We start from the raw sequence: 19,532 nt of genomic DNA, 5'->3' as shown, positions 1-19,532 counted from the left end.
GATACAGTTTACAGGCTATTCTCACCCAGATATTTCATGGGGAATGCCTTCAGTTGTCAATGGACGAATATGTAAGTGTTGATTCATGTGAAGTAATAATAATTTAATTTGCATGTATTGCTTATAAGATGTTTTATGCTTCTAGGAAACTTTGATGATGATGATGATGATCATCATCATCATCATATGTTGTGAACTAACACACCCCATGAAACAAGATGGTAATGGTATGGCAGAGAAAACCATTGTCCACATTCAGGGGGGAAAAGCATGATATTGCGAGGTGTTTTAATTACTGAGTGGTCCCAAACATTTACCTTGAGTGCCATACTGGGCCAGTTTTCCAATATGCAAAAGAGAGATTCTGGTAAGCCACTGAGCCTTGTACTCCACTTGGGTGTCCACTAACTTGTATATGATCCATTAAATGGAGGGGCCAGCTATATCTCTGGAACAGAGAACACAGTTGCTAAAAAGGGTTCAAAATCTTGAAGACGAATTTTGCTTTGCATGGTCTTGCCCTTAAACTTGAGGACATACCTAAATTTGAGAGGCAGAATCTGCACATATCAGCTCACATTTATGGCCTGAAGAAAGCAATCATTAAAAAGAGCACAATGTGCACGAAAAGAAAGAGAAAAATTATAAAGTCATTGGACCTCTCTACCTTTCCAAAGGGAGAGAATCAACAATACATATGAATCAAAAACATGTCCAAACTACTTTCCTTCCAATTGTCAAAACATGATAGTGCAAGGCATTTTTGCCCTAGATGTTTCAAACCATTTTCTACAAGTGAGTATTTAGCCAAGCATCTGATAGACTGCTCTACACAGAAATCAAAACATGTGGAAATGCCTACCAAAGCAGACAAGTTCTTAAAATTTAAAAGTGCCCACCATCAGAAGCATTCCCCTTTTGTTATACACACTGACTTCAAGTGCCTTCTAGCTCCTATGATACAATGTGAGGATGATCCCACTGGCCCCCATAGTATCTTTACAGAGCAGCACATACCATATATGGCGGTGCACCAGGTAGTATGCACATATGACCCAAGACATGTTGATTCATACATCAGGGATAATCCTGCTGAGCTCAAATGACTTCCATGGAATGTTAATTGGATTTCCCACACCAGTATTTCCAGGACCAAATCACAGGAGAATGACACCTTATATAAGAATGCTGTTGGCTATTGTTATATAGAAAAGAAGAGATCACTGTCATCTAATGGGGATTTCTGCCACATGACACACAATTCATGCAACTTAAAATACTGACTACCACACCACATACCTATTTTCTTCCACGATTTGAGTGGGATGACAATCACTTCCTCATCGAGCACATGGCTGATTTCAGCTTGGAGAATGACAAGGTTGGTGTCCTGCCTGATTCTGTTGAAAAATACATCTCATTCTCCAAGCAAAACACCGATAACATTATGTTCTGCTTCCTAAACAACTCACTTCAATATCTGCATGCACCATTTCAGAAACTTTCCGAGACAATGTGTCAGGAGGATATGTATCACACTAGCACTGCACATCCCAATGGTGCAAAGTTTCAGCTCATGACAAAGAAAAGGATCTTCTCATATGAATATCTGAATTTGATGGAGGGACTCAATAAAACCACAGTCTGACATAGCCACATTTGCCAGTAACCTTACCGGCAATTCCGTAATTGATGCAGAGTACAAGCATGCAGTGAATCTTTAGTAGGAATTCATCATCTCAAATTTATGCGGTTTACAAAGCTTTATACGGATAATGGTGTTCACTTTCTTGCAGATATTTTTGAGAAATTCGAGTGTGTCTGTACGACCACATACACGCTGGGTCCTGCCTTCTATTACACTGTGTCAGGGCTGCGCAAGTCAAATGTAGCACTCGTGCTTCTGAGTGTGTGTTGCTACTGGCCTCACCGATGGATCCTTCCACACATTCTCATTCCACCTTGGTCACACATCCCGTGTGCATAGCATCTATCTTGTTCTAGTTGGAGCCTAACACATCCTGGATCCTGCAACTGCTGTACAAGACACGTGGGACACTAACCCGATAAATGTGTTTAACAATCTGGTCTGTGACATTTTAACATGGGGTACCCACACTGCTGGCTGCAGTTTGTCGATTTCCAGCCTATCTTGCTTCCTTTTGCTCTTTGTCATGGCCGTGTGGGTCGATTTATGGTTACAACCATTGGTCAAGAGCTCTGTTTGTAGTCTTTTGAGTTCAGGTGCTATGTTGTGGGTATCACTTAAGTGTTGCACATGAATAGTCAGATAATGGATGACTGAGTTGTTCTGTGCTGGGTGACGGTTGGACTGGGCATGCAAATACCTCTCTGTATGAGTAGGCTTCTGATTGTATGCAGTGTGTAATCTGTTGACCTCCTACTCTCAAGTCTAGGAATGTAGTTGCACCATACTCCTCTGCTTTGAGCATGAACTGGATTTTCCCGTGCAGTTTGCTCAAATATTCGTGAAACCTGTGTAGCTCCGTCTCACGATTGTACTGTGCATATCAGGAATCCGATAAGTCACCAAATCTCTGACATTGCTGCTGCCAGAAAAAGATCCTGCAAGAATGGGGCCAACAGCTACTGAAGAAAATCAGTCAACAGACAGACGTGCAACCCTTCCACAAATTGCTGCAGATTTCAATGCTGGACCATCAACAAGCATCAGCGTGTGAACCATTCAACGAAACATCGTCGATATGGCCTTTCGGAGGCCAAGGCCCTCTCGTGTATCCTCGATGACCGCACTAAACAAAGCTTTACACCTCCTCTGGGCCCCTCAACACCGACATTGGAATGTTAATGACTGGAAACATATTGCTTGGTCAGATGAGTCTCATTTCAAATTATATCAAGCAGATGGATATTTACAGGTATGGAGACAACCTCATGAGTCCATGGACCCTGCACGTCAGCAGGGGACTGTTCAAGCTGGTGGAGGCTCTAATTGTGTGGGGGGTGTGTAGTTGGAGTGATATGTGAGCCCTGATATGTCTAGACATGACTGACAGGTGACACGTATGTAAGCATTCTGTTTGATCACCTGCGTCCATTCATGTCCATTGTCCATTCCGACGGACTTGGGTGATTCCAGAAGGACAATGTGACACCCCACATGTCCAGAATTGTTACAGAGTGGCTCCAGGAACAATCTTCCGAGTTTAAACACTTCTGCTGGCCACCGAACTTTCCAGACATGAACATCATTGAGCATATCTGGGATACCTTGCAAAGTGCTGTTCAGAAGGGATCTCCATCCCCTCATACTCTTACGGACTTATGGATTGCAGGATTCATGGTGTCTGTTCCCTCCAGCACTACTTCAGACATTAGTCTAGTCCATGCCATGTCGTGTTGTAGCACTTTTGCATGCTCGTTGGGCCCTACACGATATTACACAGGTGTTTCAGGATCTTTGGCTCTTCAGTGTACTTTGCCACATTGTACATAAATGAGTTGATCCCATTCATTATCAGCAACGGAGAAAGGCCTTATTTATGTATTTTGGGCACTACATAAATTCGAGGAGGAACTGGAATTCTGGGAGAGTTCCTTGGCTGTGTCAGCATCAATTCTTGAATACTTCACTGAGGTCTGCATCTTTTGAACTATCTTAGCAATGGGGTCCACCCTCATGTCATTGTAGATGGGATCATTTAATTAGTCTCTCATCTTGTCTTCATACTGCACAGTGTCCAAGATGACAGTAGAATTGCCATTATCTGCATGCAATATGACGAGTTCTGTAATAGTTGCCCTTTCCTCACAGCTAAGATTGTGCTTTGATGGCTTGGCACATAGTGAAACTGGTATGGTTTCTTGCACAAATTTGTCAGTTACTATTATACACATATGCCAGATGCTGCTTGCACATACTCGATGGTTTTTTCTGTAGGAATTTTCTCTGTTGTACAGTGAAGTCTTGTCCCATAGCCATAGCTTATTTAGCCACAGTGCTGATAGAATGATATGAGAGGTTTATCACTGTTCAAGATGCACCCAGTTGAAGCTTAGTGTTGTGTGTCATCTTTTTTAGCAGCTTAAATTTCTTCTTCCGACTATTCACACACACTACATAACACCAGAGCTCAAAAGGCTGCAAATAGTATTCTTGGTCAACGGTTGTAACCATAAATTGATACACGCAGCCATGGCAATGAATAAAAGAAAGCAAAGAGGGGCTCGAAATCGACAAACTATAGCCAACAGCATGCTTACCCTATGTTAAGAATGTCACTAACCAGACCGGTAAACACCTTCACCGGGTTGGTGTCTAGTCTCTCTTCAACAGCAGTTGCAAGATCCAGGATGTGCTAGGCTCCACCAAGGACAAGGTAGATGCTATGCACAAAGCAAGTGAATCCAAGATGGAATGAGAATGTGGAGAAGTATACATCGGTAAGACCAGCAAGCCAGTAGCAAATGCATACAAGAGCACAAGCGTTACAGCCAATTTTGTACAGGACAACAAATCCACAATGGCCAAACATCAGAAAGAGTGCAGCAAGGAAATAAACTTTAATGAAATCTACATATTTGCCAAGCAGCTGGGAATGGTGAAATGCGAGATAAGAGAAGTCATTCAAATACGAAAATACCCTAACAACATGAGTAGAGGATGGACTCAGATTTGCCCCATCCCACCTGCTAGCCATCAGAGCCCAACAGGCTGCACTAAAACGCAACATGAGAACTACTGGCAAGCAACTGCTGCTGTGCAGTGAGCATACAGCAGGAGGAAAATGGGAGCCGGCACCTCATTTGCTGATGACTACCAATCATGGGACACATTGCAAGAAGCGATAGAAAACAACACATCCCCATTCCCTACACCTCGGTAATATATTACAATAAAATTCACACTTCTCCCACTTCATGTGACCAAACATATTTTTTTTAAATTATGGTATAATGATTCATTACAAATAAGTGACTCTGGATACAAAAACACACACAAGTAGACCCAGGAAGAGGCTGAAAAACGTTGGTTTCACCTGTAAGAGTTTTTATATGATGTGTACCATACCCAGAAAACTTTTATGTCAACTGTATTTGGTCAGAGAAGCTATGCAATTAAGAATGTAACTATCTCTTTGCCTTGGACAAATATTGTATGTTTTCCATCTGTAGTGTCGATTATAGCATCAGACTTCTTCCAGATGTCACTCATCCTCTTACGGAGTAAATTTGGAATTTTACACACTGTCTCACTTAATTTTCATCTTACCCTCCATAGTATTACAAAAAAACAGTTTCATGAGTGCCCACCTGACCTCGAGAGTCAGTCTTTTCACCCTGTCAGTAGACACCACAGCTAACATTGCTTCAACCCAAACAATGCCAATGTTGCAGATAACAGAAACGACAAGGAGGAAGGAGGGGAAAAAAGAAGAAGACATGCTATACTAAAACAGCAAGACTATACACTCACCTCGAATGCTACATGATGGCTTTATGCTCCTGCATGCTTTAGCACAAGGGAATGAGTCTACAAGTAGGAAGTGACCGCAGTGCCACGATTCTCGAACTAAACCTACTTGCAGAACCACAGTGGGAAGGAATGAAGGCAGAACAGCAATGGCGTAACGTCAGTTTTATACAAAATTAGCAACCTGCCCCGGCTTCCCATGGCTGGCACTAAGTATGTACAGACAGATGATTTCTCTGGCATAGTGGTAATTTTGTTTAGGAGCCACTACATAGAGTTATGACTGAAATTTAGAGAACAACATTAGGTAATTGAATATCATCAGTTTCACCCAACTTAAACAATTTCATTAGCACATGCCAGAAAAGTTCTCAGGAGGCACGAATTTTACCGTTCCATATTTAATTGGCGTTTGGAGTGACACCTCACGGCAATGATGAGAGCTGTGAGCTACCATGTCACCTGGTCTGTCCACTTGCAGGGTCATTTCAGAAAGAACTACTGCCACTTGCCAGCTGCCCAACTATACCACCAGTACAGTGTGGTCCACCCAAATGCAACGGAGTCTGGCGTGAGCTACAGCCATTGTGAGGCCGCAAGACTTCAGCGCTAGCTGGGCTACATTTTGTGTATGACCTTTTCCTGTATTGTCCTTCATATCTCAAACATTAACTTCACATCAAAATATCTGTTCTTAACAGCCCAGTATCTAATACATCCTGCAGTGGAGATCATTTAGGAAGTCAGTGGTTGCTTACCTGGCCTCCTGGTAACAGTAACTCGGGCTGGCCTTGTGTCTGCCTCCTGTGGCAACAAACCTTCCTCATGAATCAAAGTCCCTACAGTAGTTCCTAAGATTAGCCCAAACAGACACAAATAGTGGCTGGGGACTTTAATTTATATATGCATAGAGTGTATCCAGATTAACTATTTTATCATTAATAGTTCAAAATCGCTTTAGTTCCTGCAGGTGAATGTTTACATTTTTCCGACAACAATAATAACCCAGATAATGCCGACCGGCTTTTCAAAGTGCAATTTGTAACTGATTATTTTTCCAAAAAGTTTAAAGAAACCTTTAATGTAAGTCAAAACATCTCAGTTGATGAAGGAATGATACCGTGGTGTGGACGGTTAAATTTTAAAGTTTACAATCCATTGAAAATTACAAAATATGGCATACTATTTCGGATCCTCTCTGATTCAAGTACAGGATACATTACCTCATTCAAGATATATTCTGGTGCTGGAAAGACTTTAGCAAAAACAGTGATGGAACTATTGACACCTTCTTATGGCAAGTGGCACCACCTCTGCATGGATAATTATTATAACAGTGTAGAACTTGCAGAGAAGTTACTTGAAAAGAAAATTCGAGTTTGTGGAACGACAAATCAAAATAGAGGACTTCCGGAAAAATTAAAGTGCGCAAGAGTCAATGTGTTTGAAGCTTATCATCAATGGAAAAGTGAAGTCCTTGCATAGGTATGGAGAGCTTTGAAAACTAAAATGATACAAATGATCTCTACAATACATAATGTCACTTTGACTGACACTCAAAGAAAATATAGAAAAACCAATTACACAATTAAAAAAAAAACCTGAAAGTGTATTAGACTACAACAAATACATGAAAAGAGTGCATCGGGCAGACCAATATTTGAATTATTACCCTACATACAGAAAAACTATAAAATGGTCAAAAAGGTCAGCATGTACCTCTTTAATTTTGCATTATTTAATGTGTTCCGTACTTGGTCCACAAGAGTCTCCAATTTCACGATTTTTTTTATTGAAAGTGTCTGATTTGTGGATAAAAGACCATGTACCTGCTTCTGAGCAAAACTTGGGGGTTGCCACTACGTCGCGCACCTCTCATCATGATCTGGCTGACAGGCTTTCCGGTCACATAAAGCAACACCAGCTAATACTTATTTTCGAAACAAATAAATGAAAACGAAGGAACTGCAATGTATGTTCCAAAAACAAAAAAAGGAGAACAACAAACTTAATGTGCAAGTCTTGTGGAGTTGCGTTACATCTTGGAGACTGTTTTGCTGCATATCATATGAAAGAGAAATACTAAGTACCAAAGACAATGAAAATAAACAAATATATGAAACAAACAAATTTTGTATTTATTTACATATGTAAATCTTCAAAATTTTATGAAAGTAGGGGAACAGGGTTGTGAACTTATGAGAACTAATGCCAAGAACGGCCACCGCCAAGCCAAGTAATCCGTATTAGCACTGCCAGCGCCTAGCGAATACATATGTACAAGACGTGCGGACGGTGTTATGCACCATGCCTACTGTGTGTGAAGTTATAGCATCGTTTAGGCAACTTTAATGTAAACATGCAAAAAATATAGTTTCACTGGTGTCTCTTGTTGGTAGATTGCTGTAGATAGAAGCAAATGTGAAGATAACTGTAGAAAAATAATTCTATTTGAAGTATTTTGAATGTCTTCTAATGCAGAAATTTACATATGCTACTCATCAGTTACACAGTTTACTTCAAAACTGCGTAAGTAGAATTACTTTCACATTTGCTATTTTTAGAATATCGGGTCTATTTGTTAACTAAAAAGAGATTGATCAAAGAGTAGTAGTTAATGAAGCAATTGCCAACAGCAAGTTGTAACATTAGTAAGCAGGATGGAAGGAGGGGATTAGAATTCTTTTCATTTACATGCCTGATCATTCAAAAAAGTAGATTCTATATTGGCCAAAAATAAATGCTAATTTCATCAAAAATACAAGATACATTTCCAGATATGTAATGATAAGTAAACTTTCTTATACAATGTTTATTAATCTTCAACACAGAGGAACATAAAACACACCTCTTGAAGGGCAACAAATAAATAAATACTTATTTGTTCAGATTCTATTAACACTAAGACTGTGTGAATATCACATAAAACATTTACTTTCATTTTAAAAATTATTTTGTACATGATACTCTAAACTACTAAAATAAATACACATATATAGTGAAGTAATTGTATGATTATGAAATGGCGTGACAATGATTTAAAAACATTATCTGACAAAACCACATGAGAAAAACTTAGAAAGGTCTCATTCTAAGAAATAATGTATTTTTTCACGGTCTGACTCTGCACTGCCATTTCTGGGATATCAGATAACTAGCACAAATAGTGTGCTACGTCTTAAGCTTTCCATACATGGTATTTATAAAAATAGCCTTAGTTATCAAAACTTAAAAAAGAAAGAAAAAAATAGTTTCTCCACCAATATTTTGTAACAGATATAATATCACATTGAAACACGGACCTCTTTGAAAAAATGATTTCTCAGCTAATACTGCATACTCTTATTCACACACACACACACACACACACACACACACACACACACACACACACTTCAACATGAGCCCTCAGTTCCTCCACCCTCAATTGTTACTTGGTGATTTAACCATTTTTGGCTCTCACTGCGCATTTGGGTCGAAAAATAACGACAGGATTCCAAAGAACAGGAACACAACTCCACCGAGTAGGGTAACTGTAACAGAAAAATCATTAATAAATTCACATGAAATCTGCAAATTATGTAACAGATATGACACACAGTCCTCAAATGACAAAATACTCATCCCTGAACTTTCAACAAAATGTTCAACAGCACTGTGCATTCTTTGATACATTAACATTAATGTATATCATCAGAGTTGACCCATACAAGAGGCACATGGATCGAGTATTCTTTGTTGTATGTGAGCAACTGCTGTTTGCTGACTTCCTTGAAATGAGTGGATATATCAGGAAGGCAAGGCTGTGCGTTCATGGTGTAAATGTGAAAATAAAAATAACTGTCTCAGTTTGTAACTCAATTAATTCCAAAATTTGTCAGATGCTTGCACACAGATGATCTCTGCACATAATTCAATCTCCTACAGAAGAAAAACGAATCAGAAAGTATGTGACTGCATGCACCCAACCCCAGTCCCCCCCCCCCTCTTTCTTTGCCTAATCAGATGCTGAAACGGTGTGCTCCATTCTCGACGACCAACCTAGACTTGTTCAAGTTCTGTCCAGAATATCATCACAGAAATCTAATACAACACAGGAAACTCCTATCATACTACATCCAAAAGGGAGAGCAGAATATTATTAGTGTTAACTGTAGGCATCACTGACTGGGTCCCACATGACACTGAAAGCAGCAAACTTCACTGGCAGCCTCTGTATTCAATAAATCTGCTTTCTACCAGTTATAACCCATTTGACATGGCAGAATTACCTGAACAAAAAATACTCCCACTAATTGGAGAATGGGTGGATTTTTCATCAGTGAGTCTTGATACTTTACAAACGCAGTACAATGAAACGATACACAGATCCACACTTTCCAATAAATATAATGCTCAGTATACAGGAAATAATTTTGCTTTCTACATAAATTAATTTCTTTACTCTCCAAACCTCTTAATTTTTTCAGTAATAGGACACAGTCATTCAATACACTTTAACCAGCAAATTTTTTATTTTCTCTATTTCACACTCAAAGAGGAAAAGCCACTGCGCTTTGAATTGTTCCTTGGCTTGGGAATGAAGTTAGGTAACATGAACAATGATGTGGCACCACATAATTCATATGGATTACACATTAGCATGTGCACATACTGAAGGGAAATAACTCGACCCTACTACTGACAGTCAAATGCGAGCAACTGTGGCACCCATTTCATTAACAGTTATCCTATGGACGAATCTCTGAACAGGATACTCATTCCACCTGTTTACACTCTGCAGTGCCAAGTGAATCTAAGTGACCATTTCTTCCCTTGTAATCTATACTGTATAGCCAGAAGGTACTAAAAGAGAAATATGAAGGTAAAATGTTGTATGATGATGTTTCTCAAATTTTGAATGATTTCCTTTACTGCTTGCTCATTGTACAGAGTGAACAACAATGGAGATAGGGATATCACCCCATCTCACTCTCTTCTCAGCAACTACTTCCCTTTCTTATCTTTTAACTCTTACAACTTCAGACACCATTATGTACAAATTGTAGATAACCTTTGTAGTGCATTGTACCTCCCCTTGTTGTGACAAGAGAGACTTGTGAGAGCAAGTGTACGTCAGACACAAGGTTATCATCACGAGTGCTCTAGAGAAGTGTGGCAGGACTGTTCTTAAACTCTATATACATAAATGACATGACAGATGGGCAAGCAGCAATTTGCGGCTGTTTGTTGATGATGCTCTGGTGCACGGGAAGGTATCGTCATTGAGTGTCTGCAGGAAGATACAAGATGACAGACAAAACTTCTAATTGTTTTGATGAATGACAGCTAGATTTAAACGTAGAAAAATGTAAGTTAATGCAGATGAGTAGGAAAAACAAACCTATAATATTCAGACAGAGCATTAGTATATCCTACTTGACACACACAATCATTTAAATATCTGGGCATAATGTTGCAATGCATGGGAATGAGCATGTGAAGACTGTTGTAGGGAAGTGAATGGTCTACTTCCCTTGCAGTACCTTCTCTCCATCCATAAAACACTCCTGCTATGCAATCCCAAATTCCTGGAACCCATAACACACAATGCAACTCTTGCCCTCCAGGAACTAGCGTAAATTCACAAAAACACCTCAAAAAACTCTCCATCCTGCTCACTTCTTAATCCCACTTTGAAGTACCACTTTCCACCACCCCAGCAACAACCTCCAAACCTCCACCACATCCCCTCATAGCTGACAAACCCTGTCTCGCAGACCTACTACATTTACCCACTCTTCAAAACTCCCTCCCACCACTGCACAGAATCCAGAACCTTAACAGACCTGAAACACATTAACCTTTCCTCCAGAAGCCTTATCCCAAGTCTCACCTTTGGCCCCACTTCCAAATTCAATCATGCACGACTTGTTGAAGACCTTCTCTCCCTCTCCCAGTCCCTACAGAGGAAACACATTTTCACCACCAACCCTACCAATCAGACTCAACCAAAGACCAATGTTGAACCCTGCCTGACTCAGTTCACTCCTCCATCCAACTGTGATCCACTCCCACTGCCCCCAAATCACTCCGTTAACATTCCAGAATTTCTTAAACTTGAACCTCACCTCAACATGACTCCCCAAATCCCTCAACATGCAAACCGACCTTACATCTGCAGAAAGAACTGCAATCCTCCATCTAAAAACTGATCCTGACCTTATGATCTTACCTGCAAACAAAGAGGCTCCACCACTGTTGTTTTGAACTGCAAGGATTACCTGGTAGGACACTGCCAGCTGTCAGATGCATCCATCTACAAACCTTGCCAGTGACCCCATTCCAGAAATTCAGCAGGATCTCCAGTCTCTCCTGAAATCCTTAGGCCAATCCCAGAGCCTATCCCTGGAGTCCATCTCTCTGCTCACCCCTACCACTCCTAGCACTCCTACCTTCAACATGCTTCCTAAAGTCCATAAACCCAACCACCCAGAATGCCCCATTGTGGCCTGTTACTGTGCCCCCACTGAGAGAATCTCTGCTCTCATAGACAAACACCTTCAGCCTATTACCGGGAACCTACCGTCCTATGTAAAATATACCAACCATTTCCTCCATTGAATATCACAGTTCCTGACCCTTTACCACAATGTGCCCTGCTTGTCACTACTGATGCCACCTCCCTTTACAACAACATCCGCAATGCCCACGGCCTTGCAGCTGTTGAACACTACCTTTCCCAATGCCCAATGGATTCCAAACTAACCGTTCCTAGTCACCATGACCAATTATATGCTCACCCACAACTACTTCTCCTTTGAAGGTATTACCTACAAACAAATCCAGGGTGTGGCTATGGTCACCCACATGGCATCATCCTATGTCAACTTCATGGGCCATCTCAGGGAATTCTTCCTGAACACCCAGAATCCTAAACCCCTCACCTGGCTCAGATTCACCAATGACATCTTTGCGATCTGGATTGAGGGTGAAGACACCCTATCCACATTCCTCCAGAACCACAACAGCTTCTCTCCCATTTGTCTCACATAGTCCTACTCAACCCAACAAACCACCTTACTAGATGTTGACCTCCACCTCTAAGATGGCTACATCAGTACCTCTGTCCATATCAAACCTGATAACCACATGCAATACCACCACTTCGACAGCTGCCACCTGTTCCATGCCAAGAAGTTTCTTCCATACAGTCTAGCCATCTGTGGTCGTCACATCTGCAGTGATGAGCCGTCCCTCTCGATATATACCAAAGGTCTAATTGAGGCCTTCACAGGCCATGATTATCCTCCCAACCTTCTACAAAAACAGATCTCCTGTGCCTTATCTTTCCAGTCTGCCACAACCTTCCAAAGCCAAACTGTCTGGCCACAAATGAGCATTCCCTTCGTAACTCAGTAACAACCACGATTGGAGCAACTGAACTACATTCTCTGCCAGGGTTTCGACTACCTATTGTCATGCCCTGAAATGACAAATGTTCTGCCCACTATCCTACCCACCCCTCCCACAGTGATATCCTTACATCCACCGAACCTGCACAATATACTTGTCCATCACTACACAACCTGTGCTTCCAATCCCTTACCTCATGACTCATATCCCCGTAACAGACCTAGATGCAAGACCTGTCCCATACGTCCTCCCACCATCACCTACTCCAGTCCCATCACAAACATCACCTGTGAAACCAGTCATGTAATTTACAAGCTAAGCTGCAACCACTATGCTGCATTCTATGTGGGCTTGACAACCAACAAGCAGTCTGTCCACATGAATGGCCACTAACAAACTGTGGTCAAGAAACAAGTGACCACCATGTTGCTGAGCACGCTGCAGAATACGACATCTTTCATTTCAACGACTGTTTCACAGCCTGTGTCATATGGACCCTTCCCACCAACACCAGCTTTTCTGATTTGTGCAGGTGGGAACTCTCGCTATGGTCCCATAATCCTCCTGGCCTCAACCTTTGTTAGTCATTTTTCTCACCCATCCAGTCCCTTGCCTGTTCCCATTCCAGCACTACACAACTCTCATTCCACCAATGCACCAAGTATTTTTACTTCTCTCCTTTTCCACAACCCCATCCCCCCCCCCCCTCTCAATTCAACCACCTGACTGCAGCTAGCTGCCCTACCCTCTCTCCATCTCATATCATTGGGTGTTCCCCAGTAGCACTTCACTGTTCCCCACTCATACCCTGCTATCCCTCTCCCTCCTCAACCCAGCCTCCTACTTACCCCCACCCAGTTGCCACTCTCATCATGCACTGCTGCTGTTGCTCGCAGTGTGGCTTCAGCTGCCAGAGGCTACATACAGTCTTGTGTGTGTGTGAGTTGCATTTGCATATGTGTATGTGTGTGTGTGTGTGTGTGTGTGTGTGTGTCTATTTTCAACAAAGGCATTTGATGGCCGAAATCTTTTATTGTGACAGTCTTTTATTGTATCTATCTGTAACTCAGCATCTCCATTGTATGCTGAGCAGCAACTTTCCTTTCCAAAATATTGTTATTGCATCCTGGATTTTCCAATGGTTGAAGACAACGTAAGATTTAACAACTGTGATGGGACCAAAATAATCTTCGGATTCAGTATGTGATACAGAACTAAAATTTAAATAATAATAATGACTACAATTCATTTATCCAACAACAAGTCAATGAATATTATTTTTTATATGTACAATTCCAACAAAAAGTTACTGGAACACAGAAGAACCAATGAAGAAGGAAAGAAGCCACGACAAACAATAACGCACAACTATTGAGGGGAAAATTCTCAAAGTTGTACAATTTAATAGATGACAAAATCAGCACGTAGTTAGTTGTAATGTATGAATTGGTGGACAATATTTATTCCTACCTGATGTGCATGCAGTTAGGCAATGCATTTCAAGGAATGGCAAATGCAGAATTGAATAGGAAGACACTGTTACATGCAAATGTGAACACTTACAAACAGTATTTAAACTACATTTATACTAACCTGGATTAATAATTCTAAAATTAGTATTTTTGTTTAATAACAATGGAAACTATGTTGCAATATCAACAATATTACGAACATGAAGGGCTGTTACTCACCATAAAGATGACACGTCGAGTTGCAGACAGGCGCAATGAACCTTTCAGGTTTTGGCCAAAGCCTTCTTCAGTAAAGAAACATGCACACGCACACACTTCTTCAGAAAAGAAACACGCACACAAAAGATGAGCGAATGTGTTGTTGGTTGAGGTTGGCACACAATGAGGGTGGGAGGACATGAACAAGGACGTGATAGGACAAAAGGGGTGAAACTGTTGGATAGATGTATGGAAGGTACAGAGACAGAAGACTACTGTAGGTTAGGGCTGGGATAATTTCAGGAGAGTAGAACATGTTGTAAGGATCATTCCCATATTCCCATCTGCAAGGTCAGAAAAGCTGGTGGTGGATGGGAGGATCCAGATGGCCTGGGTTGTGAAGCAGCAACTGAAATCAAGTGTGTTGTGTTCAGCTGTATGTTGTGCCACAGGGTGGTCTACCATGCTCTTGGCTATAGTTTGGTAGTGGGCAATTCATCCTGCTGGACAGCTGGTTTATAGTTATATCAGTATGGCTAATGTTGGCAGCGGAACTAGTATGTCATGGCTGCTTTCACAGGTAGCCTGGCATCTGATGGGGTAGGCTAAGCCTATGACAGGGCTGGAATGGGAAGTTTTGCATGGGTGGATTGGGCAGGTCTTGCACCTGGAACATACACAGGGATATGACCCTTGTCACAAGGTGTTGGGTTTGGGAGTGGCGTAGGAATGGACAAGGATGGTGTGGAGGCTGAGTGGCCAACAGAACACCACTTTACGAGGGGTCGGAAGGATCTCGGGTAGATGTCCCTCATTTCAGGGCATCATGATAGGTAATCAAAGCCCTGGTGAAGGATATGGTTTGGTTGTTCCAGTATGTAGTGGTACTGGGTGACTAAGGAGGGACTCCATTTTAGCTGGTTCTTGGGAGGTGAAGGATTGGGTGTGTGTGGGGAAATGACACAGGTTGTATATGCGGACTAGGTCTGGGGGATAGTGCCTGTCTGTGAAGGCCCTGGTGAGACCTTCAATATACTAGGCAAGGGAGTTCTTGTTACAACGACCAGGTGAAGTGAGAAGTTGTTGAGGTTATGGATGAACACAGATCGGATGTCTTGGCCCTCAGTCCAGATCATGAAGATATCATCAATAAACCTGAAACACACCAGGAGTTTGGTGTTGTGGGAGGCTAGGAAGGTTTCCTCTAAACGGTCATAAACAGGCTGACATGGGAGGGTGCCACGCAGGTGCTCATGGATGGTTGTGCCACAGATTTGTTTGTGTACTTTGCATGTTCAAATCTGTGTGTGTGTGTGTGTGTGTGTGTGTGTGTGTGTGTGTGTGTGTGTGTTCTTTTGTGAAGAAGGCTTGGCTGAAAGCTAAACTGTAACTGTCTTTTCATCGTGACTCTGCAAGTCATTTTGTCAAAATTGTCAAAAGCTTTCTCCAAATCTACAAATACTAAAAATGTAAGTTTGCATTTCCTTAACCTATGAAAAGTTGTAGGGTCACTACTGCCTCGCATGTTCCAACAGTTCTCTGGAATCCAAACTGGTCTTCCCCAAGATTGGCTTCTAACATTTTTTTCCCATTCTTTTGTAAATAATTTGTGTCAGAGCTTTACAACCTTGACTTATTAAAGTGATGGCTCAGTAGTACTCATCCCTGTCATCACTTGCCTCTTTGGCATTGGAAATAATATATAATATATTCTTCTTCTTGTCTGACAATATTTTGACATTTCATATCTTTCAGACAAGTTTGAACAGTTTCTTTAGGGCAGTCCCTGTGAAGGACCTCAATAATTCTGAGGGAATGTCATCTGCCCCACTTAGGACTCTCAGAGCTTTGTGAGGGTTTTCTTTCCTCTTCCACAGTATCATATCTCCCCTTTTATGTTCACTTACTTCCTCTTTCATTTCTGCTATGTTCTCTTCAAGTCCATTTCCCTTGCATTGCCCTTCAATAACCTTCTAATTAGAATACAATTCACATTTCTATTAATTGTATACAAATCATTTTATGCATTACTTTTCAAATGGTTTGTTTTTCAAAAGTGTACAAATTTTCTCAGAGAATTCATCAGTGTTGAAAATATGAGTTTTGAAACCATCGCCTTGTACAATCTGTGCCTGAAATACACAGCTCAGTCACATTAATGTGACCACCACCTGTGTTCAACATCAAAGTGTAATAACTGCTCACAGACACCAGATGGCAGTGTTAGCAGTGGAGGGTATATAAAGCATATCTGAAGCAGCAGAAAACAGTTCCATAATTATCATAATGGGGTAACAGAGCGATCTATATGAAGTCTACAAGGGTATGATCAGTGGCATTAGGGCCACGGGTGGAAGCACTTCTGAAATGGCTAAGTTTGTAAACTGTTTGTGTGTTGCTGTGGTTAAAGTATACTGTGCATGGAAAAATGGTGCTACCCAAAACCAGTGCCAAGGCAATTGTGATACTCCACGGGCCGTAGATAATGGGTGAATGATCCCTACAGATATGTGTGTGGGCAAATAGATGTTTAACTGTTGAGCAACTGACCAACCAGATGAACCAAGGTGTTACCACCAGTGTATCCTCAGCAATTGTTCAGTGAATGCCACTGCGTGTGGGTCTACACAGCAGGTGCCTCGCTCATGCTGTGAATCGGCAACAAAGGCTGAAATATGCATCCAATACTGCAACTGGATGCCCACTGAGTGGTGACAGGTGGTCATTTCAGATGAATCACATTTTGTGCTCCATCAGACAGACGGCCGTTGGCACATATAGCATGAAATTTCTGAAAGCAAACAACCTGCAACATCAAGGGAGCATTAAGATCTGGGGAATGTTTTTCTGGCATTCCCTGGACGGTCTCGTTATTCTGGAAGGCACATTGGATCAATATAAGTATGCTTCTATCCTCGGGTACTATGTCCACCTCTACATACAGTTTGTTTTTGCTTGGCACAATGGCATCTATCAGCAGAACTACTCAACGTGTCACACAACTCACAGTGTACATGCATGTTGGAAGAGCACTGGGATGAGTTGGCCATACTCTCCTGGTCACCAAGCTCCCAATCGAGAATCTGTGGGATCATCTCGATCGGGTTGTGTGTGCGCCATGGATCCTGAACCAAGAAACCTAACGCAGCTAGCCACGGCAGTGGAGTCAGCATGGCTCCACATTCCTGTCAGATTCCAGCACCACACTGACACTCTTGCTGCATGTCTCACAGTGGTCTGCCCTATAAAAGATAGTTATTCAATGCTTTTGACAGGTGGTCACATTAATGCGACTGGACAGTGTACTTGTTCTCCTGTCTCAAGTTACAGTTGCTGGCCCTGAAAGTTGCTCACACCATGAATATCATTATCACTGAAAGTACTTAAACACTGAAGTATGGTAAGAACTGGTAGTAATGTTTTTAACACGAGCTGTTTTCTTAGTGATGCCATCTGGATACATCCAGAAGGCAGTGCTCACCAATGGAATAAATAATTTATGAAACAGTGATTGAATGCAGTAAGTAATTAAACCTGGTAACTTTTTATCACTTTTGTCGTCATTAATTTGTGACCACCAGCTTTTTAGGACCTGCAGGTTAGCTATGACTGGCTACCCCAACATATTTAAAGCACCTGATGGGGTTGTTGTGCAACGTGTGAATATCTTATCTAACTTACCTAAATGAACCTTTCACTCTGAAGTTGAGTATAAGAATGAGGTTGACAGTAGACACAGCTTCTGCATTATGTTCATCTTACTTAATATGATGAAGTATGAATCTCCATGGCTGCAAGAGTGTGCATTTGGGTGTCTGTGTGGTTGTGTGTGTGAATGTGTGCATTATTTGCTAGAGAAAGCTTGAAAGCTATGGCAAATTCTATTTCTTTTTACGTGTGTGTGTGTGGGGGGGGGGGGGGGGCACTTCACCCATTGGTCCACTGTAGGTGATTGATTGTCTTTTTCTTATTTTACATATTGCTCCATTCGGAAATTTCCATTATTATTTAATTTGTTGATCATGATACTTAACAAGATGTATATATTCTACATATATCTGCTTTATACATTCTACTTTTACATACTAATTGTCCAAGCACAGTATTTAATACATTTTTGAGTACATGTCATAGATATATCTAGATATGATCTCAGGAATAACAAGAGACTTAGAAGATAGACTGTTTGGCCTACCCGCCAGCCTCATATTTACATTCTGTAACAGTAATGTCCAATATGACCAGGAAATGTCACATTTTACCATTTGAGAGCTGTATGCATGATTACCTTTGCACAGCGAGGTAGGACATATGTTATATCCTACCACAATCACGTACACTTGGTTACAAATATCCACAGAGTTCTACGTTTTCTAGACCAATATCGATTTTGACATCATAGCCAATCTACTACAATGGACACGTGTCATTTGATACAGAGGTACATAATATACTGTTTAAGTAAACTTGTGTTTATACTGTTGTGAAGATATATTTTGGAGGGGAGGGTAGGGGCTGGAGGATTGTAGACAGAACAAAGTAAGAGGGAAGCTGTGGGGAGAACAACATTGATGAGGATTAATGGATTGATGTGGGAGACAATCCTCCTGGCTTCAGTCTCCAGTTGCACCTGCACCCATCACCTCCACTGGGTTTGCCTCGCCTTCCCTCCTTGTTCCTCTCATCATCTCCATTCAACATAACCCTCTTCCCAGTCAGGCTACAACAATGGGACAATGTAGCCACGTACGTGCATATGTGTACTTTTGTTGGTCAGCTCCGAGGAAGAAGCCTAGCAACAATTTCCATCTCATTTATGTGCCTATCAATTATTCAACTGCTCGAGTGGTTGCCTTCACTCCCTCCATTATTCGTATTTCACTCACGACTTTCCGGCAGGTTATGGAACTTCATTTGTAACACACAAGCTAAAATAACACAAATGCACACATTCCACTCTCTTGGGTGAAACTTGAATGGTATAAAAGTTTAAAACTGTGATTATCCAACCA

General features: G+C 41.4%; 1 protein-coding gene across 1 annotated transcript in view; it reads right to left on the bottom strand.

Annotated features, from left to right (window-relative positions):
- Positions 1–8,284: 8,284 nt before the first annotated feature.
- LOC126198606 (transmembrane protein 165) overlaps positions 8,285–19,532 on the bottom strand; it is a 31,923-nt gene continuing 20,675 nt past the window's right edge. Inside the window, exon 6 of the mRNA XM_049935058.1 lies at positions 8,285–8,988. Within this exon, the coding sequence (XP_049791015.1) occupies positions 8,915–8,988 (74 nt within the window). The 3' untranslated portion in view covers positions 8,285–8,914. The remainder of the gene's footprint in view (positions 8,989–19,532) is intronic.

The sequence above is a fragment of the Schistocerca nitens genome, chromosome 8 (assembly GCF_023898315.1).
Source record: "Schistocerca nitens isolate TAMUIC-IGC-003100 chromosome 8, iqSchNite1.1, whole genome shotgun sequence".
In the NCBI taxonomy this organism is placed as follows: Eukaryota; Metazoa; Arthropoda; class Insecta; order Orthoptera; family Acrididae; genus Schistocerca; species Schistocerca nitens.
The sequence above is the reverse complement of the archived record's forward strand: the minus strand, read 5'-3'. Positions and strand labels throughout refer to the sequence as shown.